The 12,460-nt window shown below is 44.9% G+C and overlaps 2 protein-coding genes and 1 pseudogene across 2 annotated transcripts; 1 reads left to right on the top strand and 2 right to left on the bottom strand.

Annotated features, from left to right (window-relative positions):
• Positions 1–4,987: 4,987 nt before the first annotated feature.
• Positions 4,988–5,656, bottom strand: LOC139471495 (probable myosin light chain kinase DDB_G0279831). The gene has a single exon (XM_071253852.1). It carries the CDS (start codon positions 5,654–5,656, stop codon positions 4,988–4,990), a length of 669 nt encoding a protein of 222 aa, XP_071109953.1.
• A 284-nt stretch (positions 5,657–5,940) lies between these two features.
• On the bottom strand, positions 5,941–7,367 carry LOC139471494 (iduronate 2-sulfatase-like; annotated as a pseudogene).
• Positions 7,368–9,671: 2,304 nt separating this feature from the next.
• On the top strand, positions 9,672–11,405 carry LOC139471294 (iduronate 2-sulfatase-like). The gene has a single exon (XM_071253595.1). It carries the CDS (start codon positions 9,802–9,804, stop codon positions 11,347–11,349), a length of 1,548 nt encoding a protein of 515 aa, XP_071109696.1. The 5' UTR covers positions 9,672–9,801; the 3' UTR covers positions 11,350–11,405.
• Positions 11,406–12,460: the final 1,055 nt, after the last annotated feature.

Genomic DNA, 12,460 nt, shown 5'->3' with positions numbered 1-12,460 from the left:
ATGAGCATGGAATACGATCACATGCATCAATGAAGTCAGCGAGCCTGACTACCCGATCCCGTTAGTCGACTCTAAAGACAAGCCTGGGTTGTTGAAGACCAATTCTAACCCGGATATTCACGGGTCATTTACTTAATGTGACTTTGCAGACATAAAACAACACTTCTTTACCCTGGGTCAATATCTGCTCCCCGATCGCTTCATCCTGTGGGTGCCATGCAAAGTTGCATCACCACGAACACCTTATGGGGGTTCAGGTTAGAATAGGCCCCCAGCAACCTTTGCTGGCCATGAGCGACCAAGTGGATCACAGTTGATCTTGTATCTGGTATCATGTATTGTGAATCAATGTCTGTAATAGTAGATATCGTCTACATCGATCATCCCTTGGGACAAACTTATTTTCATTTCATTTAACGTCCTGTATTTTTGGTGTGAGACCACATATTTACTGCACATCTGAACACTTGACACTTTATTGCAAACAGGACAACAATGGACATGTTTCTTAATGAAGATACTACATAGTGAACTCAATATTAAAGTGACAATCATAAGTGTTAAGTGCTGCCTGGCATCTCCAGAACATGGACAAAACGAGGGTACTGATCTCTCGAGTTGGGGTTTGTTGGCCCGTTGGTGCTAGTGTGCATGTGAAGAAGTAGCAGTGTCTGTAGTTAAGGGCCAGACTGTCGTACATTACGTTCTTCATCGCTGGCTAGGCCATGCTCAACGTGCTTGACACCACAAATGTGACAGTTGACGATGTTAGTGTGTCCAAACAACAACAGGCTATCTGACTCTGAGACCTGCATCACGAGAGCGCTCCACACTGTTTCACTAGAATGAATGAATGATCTTTAGTTCCTCCAATAATTTCGGAGAGCCACATCCATTTGTTATCACAACATACTTACAAGGACATTGCGCAGAGAAATTGACAATACTGAATATTATACATGTCTTGGTTCTGGTATGAGACATACTGTCAACGACCCGTGAAGACCCGGGGTAGAATAGGTCTTCAGCAATCCATGCTTGCCGTTAAAGGCGACTGTGCCTGTCGTAAAAGGCGACTAACGGAATCGGGTGGTCAGGCTCGCTGACTTGGTTGATGCATGTCATCGATCCAAATTGCGTGGATCGATGCTCATGATATTAATCACCTGATTGTCCGGTCCAGACTCCATTATTTAAAGAAAGCCGTCATATAGCTGGAACATTGCTGAGTGCGGCGTAAAACAACAAACCAACCAACCAACCAACATACTGTCAACAGATAGATACGGAAGATATGAATTCAGACCAGCTGTCAAGGCTCATATCCTCTACAATAGGGGCTATACCGCCCAGTAATGTCACAAGTTACACTTCGTCATCTGTACAGTTCTCAATACACATATATTGTTCGAGGTTCAAAGGGTCAAAGAGATGCTCACAGAGCAGTTGGTGCGTTATTATGTCATCGCACTCGTCATCCCACTTTAAGCACTGTCCACGTGTTATTGGTAGTGTTCATAGCTTCACAAGTGCATGCATAGGTCTAGCTGGCATATTGTACAAAATACACATATTTCATTTAATCTGATTTATTCAGGGTGATTTTGCAGATATGTGTGCCAATGAGCAGTTTTAATGTTCTGATATTTTAGTCTGTACAGTTGTTCCACACATCATTAGATGGAAACTGGTTAGTTTTCATAAAGTGAACTGATGTGGTCAATAATTCATACTTCTTTGCTACATTGAGTAGATCATATGTTACAAACTTGAGCACAAGTGAAATAGAACACCTTTTTCAGGGCATATCTGTGCTTGCTTCTACCCATCCCTCCAAGGAACATCGGCTTCATTTTGTCAATCACAGATGTCAAAGTCCACAATCCCAGTGTCTGAGTAGTTGCAGCGGTCCAAGATCTTACATGAAAATGTTGTATATTAAGTTAAAAGTAGCGCTTGAGTTTTCAAATTCATTGTTTTCTGTCTTGGACACATACACACACGAGCAGAAGAAACATGGAATTATTACTCTACGACAAATTTTCCCACAGCAGACTGGGTTCAAACCACCTGCTCTTAGTCCAATATCTCTCAGGGAATTCAAATGCTTTCTCGGCTTGGCACTTTGGTCTTTTTGGATTTTGAATGAGCATTAATAAGGGAACATGACTATATCGTGTATATGGTTTCCATACCCTAAAAGAACATGGTTGGTTGATTTTGTTTTCACCTGGAAACACAAAGACACAAACATATTGATGGACAGTTTGTAAGGACATACATAGGCCAATACTTGTTGAGCTTATGAGAGTCGTGTCATCCTCGAGTAGGACCACTTGGGAGTGATCACGTCCAAGCAAAACACCTTGTTTCAAATGGTCAAGGCGTATTATAAGCTCGTTAATATTCACAAGGAACATCCACGCTGATAAGACGCGTCCTTGTCCTACCCCTTGTCCGTTTGGGAACGGTCGACTTGTCTCGCCGGCATATCTGACACATGCAGTAGATTCGTGATACGACTGACGTATGATATGCTAGGCTTTCTCTTGCGCACCAAGGATGACTAGTTTCAGGAGTAGTCCGTTGTGCCAGATTCGAGCAAACGCTTTCTCATTATCAAGAAACACAGTGTATACACTGGAAGAGATGACTTCTTTGAGTATATATATAGCAATGTTTGCACCATGTTTTTGCCTGAAGCCACATTGTAATCTATGTGGGAAGTCGGGCTCCATATATTAGATATACTTCTGAATTCTCTCTAACAGGATCTCCTCGCGATCGAACAGTTATCAGAGCACGGCCCTCACTTATACCTCTGTAATTTCCAGGATCCGATCTGTCCTCATCGATCCCTCAATGTATTGGAATAATTGTTCCAGATCTCAACTGTGCAGGGGTATAGCAAGTACGTATCATCCTGTTAAACAGCTGGGTTAAGTGATTTACGAGCAAATATCAAGCGAAATAGGTATGCTCATTGTGATTGGGTCCTGTCCTTGTGATTTTATAATTTTTAAACTTTGTTTCAGTCGTTTTAGTTCGTATAATTCTATGTCCGTCTTAAATATAGGATCATCGTCTAGAATTTTGGTTTGCTTGTTGTTTTGCGCCGCACTCAGCAATATTCCAGCTATATAATAGCGATCTTTAAATAATCGAGTCTGGACCAGACAATCCAGTGATTGACATCATGAGCATCGCTTCTCGCAATGTGGGATCGATGACATGCATCAACCAAGTCAGCGAGCCTGGTCACCCGATCCCGTTAGTCGCCTTTTACGACAAGCATAGTCACGTTTTATGGCAAGCATGGGTTGCTGAAGGTCTATTCTACCCCGGATCTTCACGGCACTCATCGTCTAGAAGTTGCTCTTTTACCCAATAGTGGGGCGGTTAAGGCTGGATTTTTGACAAACTTGTGCACTTTAAAGCACAAAACTTGGCACACTAATACATTGAATCATTCAGAACATTTTTGGATATGGATCTATCTCAGCAGCGCCACCTGGTGGTAGTAAATCCATGTTGGCCGGCAAAATGGTTAAAAGCTCTTATGATGTCAGTTTATATTCAATATATCATAATTGTTTTGTCAATTTCAGTAATTTATGCAAATTTAATTGCAACAACGTTGTATATAATTCAAATCTAACATTATAACCCACTGGTTGCGAAGAAAATCCAAGATGGCCGCCAAAATGACTTAATCTTCAAAAAATGTCAAACGTTTCTCCACAATATCAGTATCATTTGTTCATTTCAGTCAAATTTGGCTTTACAACAAATCCAAGTAATGCTTTACTGAATGTTTAAACTTTTGGTACTGAAATTCATACATTTGAAGCAAGATCTGTATTCAATAAGGCAGATCTGGGGAATATATTAGACTGCAAGAACTTGGTTTTAATTATGTAACTGAGCACGATCTCGCCAGCAATTTCAAGCGGAAGGTCATATTAGAATTTGTTAAAGATATTGGACCAGCACTGACACGAAGATGTGGTATGCCCACCAACATTCTCAAAAGATAACATATATCATAATCCTTGCGGTACAACAGCAACAGTAGTTGATAGCCCCGGTAGGGTTACCACTCCTGGCTTCTGATTGGTCGGTTTCTGTGATGACGTCACTTCCGGTTTCTGTTTAGTCACGTGACCTCTGATGACGTCATCAGGTCATGTGACCTGCGCAGGGCATTGTGGGTCATGCGCGCGCATTCAAGTTGGTGGCTTTTCCGTTTCCGGTGGCGCGCGCATCCAATATGGCGGCATTTCCGTTTCCGAGGGGCCATGTCCTCATCCAAGATGGCGGGTCAAGGGGAGGGAGGCGGCGGCGGCGGAGGGGAAGGGGGAGGTAGTTGGCGGCGGCGTACGTGATGTACTTCATGTCTCCATGCAAACGTGATGTACTTCATGTCTCCATGCAAACGTGATGTCATGCCTGTCTTCAAACACACGTTTATCCATATGATTATATAAGGATAGAGAGAGATCGATAGACATACATGGTTTTTGACTCGTGTCTCCATGCAAACGTGTTGTCACTCGTGTACACAACCATACACACAAACATACATAGAGACGTGGTGTCGTGTGCCTCCAATAGGACTGGGGGGAGGGTGTGGGTTCTTTTGGATTGTTGTTGTTTGTGTTGGCAAAGCAAGCAGGGTGGGTGTCGATTAGTCTGAACACCACGTGGACACCATGACGTCTTGCATGTCACTGACGATGTGATAGGACTCTATCCTGTGTACTGGGATGACTGACACCAGGCAGCTGATCTTTCCAGCATGGCCTTTCTCTTTTAGCTATTCTTTACTTTTTTTCTACACTTTTACAACGAGCCTGTGCACAGACATGACATGACAGACAGACATACAATGTAGACGACATCTCAACTAAGCCTCTACCCTCGGTTCGGCATCCTATTGGAGTTGAGATCAATCAAGACACAAAGAGTCAGTTCAATTTATCCCTGTTTAATGATGACACCTTACACACTTCAACTTAGATACAGGGCAAACAATGCGAAACAATGCGAAAAAGTGGATGACAACCTTCGTCATCGTCATCACACAGGTAGCCTGCTCAATGTTGCAACGAGTGTTGCTGTTGCTGCTGCTTCTGTTGGTGAGGCTGTTGCTGCTGCGGCTGCTACTGCCACTCTGTATAGTGCTGAGATGAGTTCTGGTGCTGCTGCTGGTGAGGGTGTTGTTGCTGCTGCGGTTGCTTCTGCTGATGCTGCTGCGTGGAGTGCATCGAGGAGGTCTGTTAGTGAGGGTGTTGCTACTGGTGCTTCTGTTGCTGCAGGGGTGGTGGCTGCCACTGCTGGTGCCACTTGTTTTGGTGTGGATGCTGTTGATGAGGGTGCTGTGGTGCCTGCCACTGGTTTTGGTGTGGGTGCTGCTGCATCTGAGGTGTCCCTCGGTGATACTGACGGTGGTGGTTGTGGAGACGGTGGTGGTGGTGGTGACTGTGCTGAGGTTACTCCTGTTACTACGGCGACGAGTGCTGCTGTTGCTGCTTCTACTGCTGCGGGTGTGGTGGCTGTGGCTGTTGCTGCCGCCCAGGATAGTGCTGAGGCGAATTTTTCTGTTGCTGCTGCTTCTCGGGGTGTCCCCTTCGATGCCCTCACACCTGCCGCGCATTGCGCCATCTGTAGTGCATTGATGAATACTTTTAGTGAGGGTGTTGTTGCTGCGTCTGCAGCTGCATCTTCTTCTGCCTGTGTGGTACGGTCTATAATTGGGTAACTTTTGAGTAATAAATAACTGAAACTGGTTTCTAGGTTTTCCTATATTAGTAGTAGAAAGACATGCGTGAGTGAGTGAGTTTGGATTAATGGCGCTTTGAACAGTAGTTCAGTTATATCATGGTGTCACACACACACACACACACACACACACCCATGACCACCCGTTATCTCGGCTCTCTATCCAGCATGTAGTTGCTCCCTCAACTGGACGTGAAGTGAAGCGTGAACCGCGAGGTTGTGATTCTCCTCAGGATCAGCCAGATGGTCGTACAGCTCCACTCCATGAAGCTGGTCCCACTGAGGCATGTAGTGGGGCATGCTGAGGAACGTCAACCATTCAGTGTAGCGATACCTGTCCGTGGTGATCGTGTAGCCCATGGCTGGCTTGTGGTTATACCCTCGTGGCTACTGCGAGAAGGCTGCAGTCCTCCACGAGGGCATATCTGGGTGCTGCAGCAGAGGAACTAGACTCGTTCCTTCTGTGCAGGCGTGAGTTGAGGACGAATCTACTTGACACGTAGACAGTTTTGGAAGTCCTGCTGCGTCTACTAGAGTTGGGAACAGGTCAACCAATTCAGTCAGCTTCGTAGTGCTCATCCCATGGTCCGTCATCCCCGGGACGTGGATCATAAGAGGCGAGTGGGTTGCGATGTCAAAATTGTTGTGTTTGCACCATTCACCGTGTTCTCCCAACTGCCAGCCATGATCGCCGAAAAATGACACTATCGTGTTGTCAGCAAGACCTTGCTTCTCTAGTGCATCTAGAACCTTCTCGAGTTCAAAGTCCATGAAGCTAACAGCGCTGTAGTAGGCTCTGCGTAGTTGTTTAACCACCTGGTCAGGCAAGGTCGTGTTTGGGTTGCCGGATGCATACAGTCGGGCTATGTCAGTGTAGTGCCTCAGTTCATTATATGATGCCCAGGCAATATGAGGCATGCCGTCAGGAGCTTGTGGGTTGGGTGGAAGATGGATGGAGTCTTCTTGGTAATAATCCAGAAAGCGAGCTGGGAATTGGAACGGCAAATGGGTCTTGTGGAACCCAACTGCTAGGAAGAAATTCTCGCCATTGTTTGCCTTTTGGGTGATGTCCTTAATAACTTGCACTGCGTGGTCGGCTATCATCACGTCCTGCAGGACATGCTGGCTGTCCAAAAGATTATCCGGTACTGCTTTCCAACTTGACCTGTCTCTAAGGTACATGTAATTATTTGCTTGATGGGCATCAAAATAGTTCTCAGACCACGAGGAAGGATCATTTCCTCCTGAAGCCTTGCCCGGGTGGAATATTTTACTAACTCCAATGCTGTGGTAGCCGTGGTTCTTGAAGAACTGGGAATGGTGGTGACGTTGCCGGCAGCGTGTCTAAAGTAGGTGTCAAGGTCATACACGTGAGTGGTGTCAGGACGGCGCCTAGTCAGCAGGGAGGTGCGGCTCGGGGAGCATAGAGCATGCTGAGCATATGCCCTCTTGAAGACCATGCTTTACCTGGCGAGGCCGGCTAGATTCGGGGCGTGAATTGGTGGATGGACTGGAGATGGAAAGTAGGGGCCATTGTACATGGGCAGCTCTGGACGCAGGTCATCGGCGCACGGATGAAGCAGACGTCACATATTCCAAGCTCCATGTTTGTGTCTTTTCTGTCGTTGGACGATTTTATTGTGTGACAGGTTTAAGATTACAACCCGTGTTTCAGTCAAACAAGCCCATCTTATAATCCTTGTCACGATATAGGATTGTCTTGTGCCGAACACAAAAGTTGGACACGTGTCTGGATACGTACGAAATGATAACGTCGACAGTGTTCCTGCAACATGTAGGTGGTACAAATGAACTGTTATAAGGTCAGTTAAGTCAGTTATTAGGTTAGGAGATTATTCAGAATATGTTTGATTCCTCAGATATTATCTTATTTGACTTACTTTGATGAGCTCAAACTAAAATATATTATTGTTTTGCAATGTTAATTGACTGATTGTTTTATATAGTTAGTTGTTAGCTCCCAACCAAGAAGTCATTTGGGAGAGAGAGAAAGAGAGAAGGGAGATAGAGAGCGTGTGAAAGCGAGAAGAGAGCGATTAAATGGGAGAGAGTGGAGAGAGAGAAAGAGAGAAGGGAGATAGAGAATGCAAATAGCGAGAGAGAGAGTGAGAGGAGACAGAGCGAGGGAGAGAAGGGAGTTAGAGAATGGGGCAAAGCGTATCGGAAAATAAGCTTGACGACGGTTAATTATCTAAATTTCGACTAGTCAGTAGATTCGTACATTTCAAGTTGAAAGAAATAAAATAATATCTGCATTTTTACTAAACGGTGCACTGTCAAGGTGTCTTCATAGAGTTTGCTTACATTTCGTTGCCATGGTATCAAACACCTATGTGGTTTGAGTTTTGCGTCTTTTCTTAATAGGGGCGGTCGGGTAGCTTAGTGGTAAAAGCGTTCGCTCGTCACGCCGAAGACCCTGGTTCGATTCCCGACATGGGTACAATGTGTGAAGCCCATTTCTGGTGTCCCCCGCCACCGCCAATATTGCTAAAAGCGGCGTAAAACCGTACTCACTCACTCACTCACTCAGTTTTCTTAATATCTTTGAACGAAATCGTACAACATCTTACTTTCGACAATTATTTGCCTCTGTTATGTTACCATAGTAACCTTTTGGGTGGACTCCCGATATATATTGTACCTAAATACCACATGTGAACGAAATCTCTAAATATCGGCCACTCAGCACTGCAGACTCAGCTCTGCAGAGGCAGCTTTTACGTTGCTATGGAGTGAGTGAGTGAGTGAGTTTAACGCCACTTTTAAGAGTATTCCAGTTATATCACGGCTAAATGTGAGAGGAAAGGCCCAAGTGATGCAGGTCTCAGATGTTTACCACTTCATTGAAACCCACGAACACGGGTATGGTGCTGACAAACCTAGAACCATAATCGAGGCGAACCGGGATTCGAACCAACAATCATAGGTTTCTGGCGTGCCCAAGGGACGCAACTCTGCACAGCGAATCGCGGTGCCTTAGACGACTGGGCCATCCGTACCCACCGCGTTGCCATGAAAGAAAGGTGGAAACTTTATCATATTCTATTGTGTCCAAAGAGACGGTGTTGAGAGGTATCAGTAATGAGAAGGTGCAATGCATTTACACAAGCTCCTTGGCTCTTCTACATGTCTTTTCTTAGAAAACGTACAAAGTATAACATACTTTTACATCAAGGGGAGCTATGTACGATATTAACCCTTTATTTAAGAACAAAAAACCATTTAGGACGGTTTTTACATTATTAGTTGACATGTAATCCTAAATGTAAAACCTATTACATTGAGTGTACTTTATAAATTACAATTTTATGTAGGGCAGGACATGCCTACTCTTTTCGCGAACACTGATTTCCAGTGATCCATTCATATAATTTCCACTGCTATATTTTGCTTTAACGCACAATGGAATCTGGATAATCGAGACTGCTCAATTCAATAACGTAGATGTTTCACATGAGTTGAAAATCGTAAATACATTCCATGGACAATCAAAATGGACAGAGTGTTAGGACCACGCATTACACAATCTGGCCTGTTGTCTGACATGAAAGGTTTCCATGCCATGAAGTATCGATAAGGAGACAGGTGCGTGTTCCCAGACATAAGTACTATTTTGTTCATGTCAAAGTCTAAATTCTTTCAGCCAATCTTAAGATGACCTCAATGTCTGGAAAATCCGATGTCTTTCTTACTGGCATCGATTGCCATTCAGGCTTAGAGGAATGTGTCGCTTTTGGTGTAAGATATCCCTCCGATGCGTTCACCCAACATTGACGTCCTTGCTCGGACCGTGTTTAGGGCCAAAGGATGTATTTGATATTTTTTCAAACATCGACATAACACACATACCAACTGATAAGAATGGCCAAGAAGATAATAATTTTCCGTTGTCATCACCATAAGCCAATAAGGGTACCGTGTACATAAGTCACATACCAACTGATAAGACACTGCTGCGACGTTCACAGGCCGGAAGATACATAAATCCCTTCTTGTCAGATGGAACCCAGTGTAATTTTAGACGTTATGATGTTGAGGGTGACTCTTCTGCTGATGGCGGTGACTGCCGCCCGGGCTCGCATGAATGTGCTGTTTTTGGTGTCAGATGACATGAGACCTGAACTCTCCATTTTTAAAGGAAAAGACTTCCCGAGTCCTGTCCACCCTCCGATGCATTCACCCAACCTTGACGCCCTGGCTCGCAGGAGTCTTCTGTTAAAGAGAGCCCATGTTCAGCAGGCTGTGTGTTCCCCGAGCAGATCATCTCTCCTCACAGGACGAAGACCGGATACTACCCATGTGTATGATTTGCAAGCTTACTGGAGAGTTGTAGGAGGTAACTTCACCACCATCCCCCAGTACTTTAAGGAGAACGGCTACAGAACCATTGGTTCCGGTAAGATATTTCACCCCGGACATGCCTCCAATTACAACGACCCCATATCCTGGACAGACCCATATTTTGAAGCAGGGGGACCAGCAAACGATTTTGTATACACGGAACATGTGAGCTGGATGAATGTGCCGATGGATCTTCTGAAGAACAACTCCCTTCAGGACACTCAGAATGCTGACTTTGCAATAAAAATGATCAGAGAGGCTGCCCCTCAAGCCAGATCTGGAGAACGTCCTTTCTTCATTGCACAAGGTTTCCACAAACCTCATCTTCCCTTTGTGGCACCACAGAGGTTCTTTGACATGTATCCAGAGTCGTCTATCAGTCTCCCAGCCAACCCATACGCTCCTGATAAGATGCCAGAAATTGCATGGTCTAATTACAATATGACAGAGCTTGGAAGATACGTTGACATTGCAAAATTAAATGCTTCAGGAGACATTAACTCCACACTCCCTAACGATGTTATCCTCAGCTTGAGGAGAGCCTACTACAGTGCCCTCAGCTACACCGACTTCGAACTGGGACGAGTGGTCAAGGAGCTGGAGAAGCAAGGCCTGGCCAACAACACAATCATCTCCTTCTGGGGCGATCATGGCTGGCAGCTTGGTGAACACGGTGAGTGGTGCAAACATACAGACTTTGAAATCGCCACCCACGCCCCTATGATGGTACATGTGCCGGGTCTCACTGAGAACGGTATCATGACGGAAGAACTCACCGAGTTTGTGGATCTGTTTCCAACTCTAGTCGAAGCTGCAGGTCTTCCTGCTCTTGACCTGTGTCCAGAAAACTCTACCAACGTCCTTCTTTGCACCGAAGGTAATAGTTTGATACCTCTAATAACAAACCCAGCAAGTCCCAACTGGAAGAAGGCCGTGTTCTCCCAGTACCCTAGGAATGAAAGCAACGGTGATCAAATGGGCTACAGCATGACCACCGATCACTACAGATACACAGAGTGGGTCAAATTCAACCCACAACCCTTGTACAGGCCAGACTGGACCAAAGTGTTTGGTGTGGAATTGTATGACCATTATCAGGATCCTGAGGAAAACAAGAACCTGGCGTATGATTCCGCCTACAGCGCCTTGGTGGCTCAACTCAGCAAACAGCTACATGCTGGTTGGAGGGCAGCTAGACCCAAGTAGGAAGGACAACAAGGGTAGGAAGATGTGTCCACCAATGTTGCAATCAGAGCACTTGTGTAATAAATCAATTATTCTTTGCTTAACGCCGCAATCGGCAATATTAATTCTATCCAAACAATCCAGTTTTATATCATTGATGCTAATTCTTATTTATGCAATCTGTGTGAGGGGTAGGTGCAACCCGTAGGGCAGGACATGCTTACCCTTTTCGCGAACACCTGATGTTATCACTTATTTTAAGTGATCCATTCATATAATGTCCACAACCGTTTTGTCTCTTAATGTCCAGTGGAATCCGTTTCTTCGGATAATCGAAACTGGCTATTCTATGTCTTTGACATTATATGTATACTGAACAACAAAAGTTCCTGTGACATTGAATAAAATTTAATGCAAAGTTATGTTTTTTACCAAATCTGAAACAGTTTCTGTTTGCAACAGATAAATGACTCCTGTAAGTGTTCAAATGGTTTAATTTGCCATACTGACTTCAGAAAATGCTTGATTTCATAAAAAATCGATGAAAATGCAAAAATGTCAATTTACAAATCAATAGCGTGTGTGTCCATCTCTGGTTGCGATGCAAGCAACACATCTTCGTCTCATGGATTGGACCAGGCGTCGCACAAAGTCCTGTGGGATATCTGTCCATATCTGCTGGAGCATGTTTCGAAGTTCCTTGAGTGTCTGTGGAACACGTGGTTCACGTCGAAGGCGCTGATCCATCTCATCCCACATGTGCTCGATTGCTGAGAGATCAGGGTAGCGAGCCGGCCAGGGGATGACATTCACGTTGTTTTGTTGAAGAGAATCCTGAACAAGTAGATCAATATGAGGTCGGGCGTTGTCATGTTGAAAGGTAATGCCTGGGCCATGACAACTCAAAAACGGTAGAACAACAGGGCCAATGATCTCGTCGCGGTAGCGCTGTCCATTGAGATTTCCCTCTACCACTATCAAACGGGTCCTCTGTCTTGCTGTAATCCCACCCCATACCATAATGCTGCCGCTCCCGAACCGATCTTCTTCCATGACACAATGATTGACGTAACGTTTACCTCGACGTCGGTACACTTGAATAAGTCCATCGCTGTGGCTGAGGTGAAAACGA

The sequence above is a fragment of the Haliotis cracherodii genome, unplaced genomic scaffold (assembly GCF_022045235.1).
Source record: "Haliotis cracherodii isolate W230 unplaced genomic scaffold, xgHalCrac1.p SCAF_22, whole genome shotgun sequence".
NCBI classification, from domain to species: Eukaryota; Metazoa; Mollusca; class Gastropoda; order Lepetellida; family Haliotidae; genus Haliotis; species Haliotis cracherodii.
This window is presented reverse-complemented; position numbering and strand designations above follow the sequence as displayed.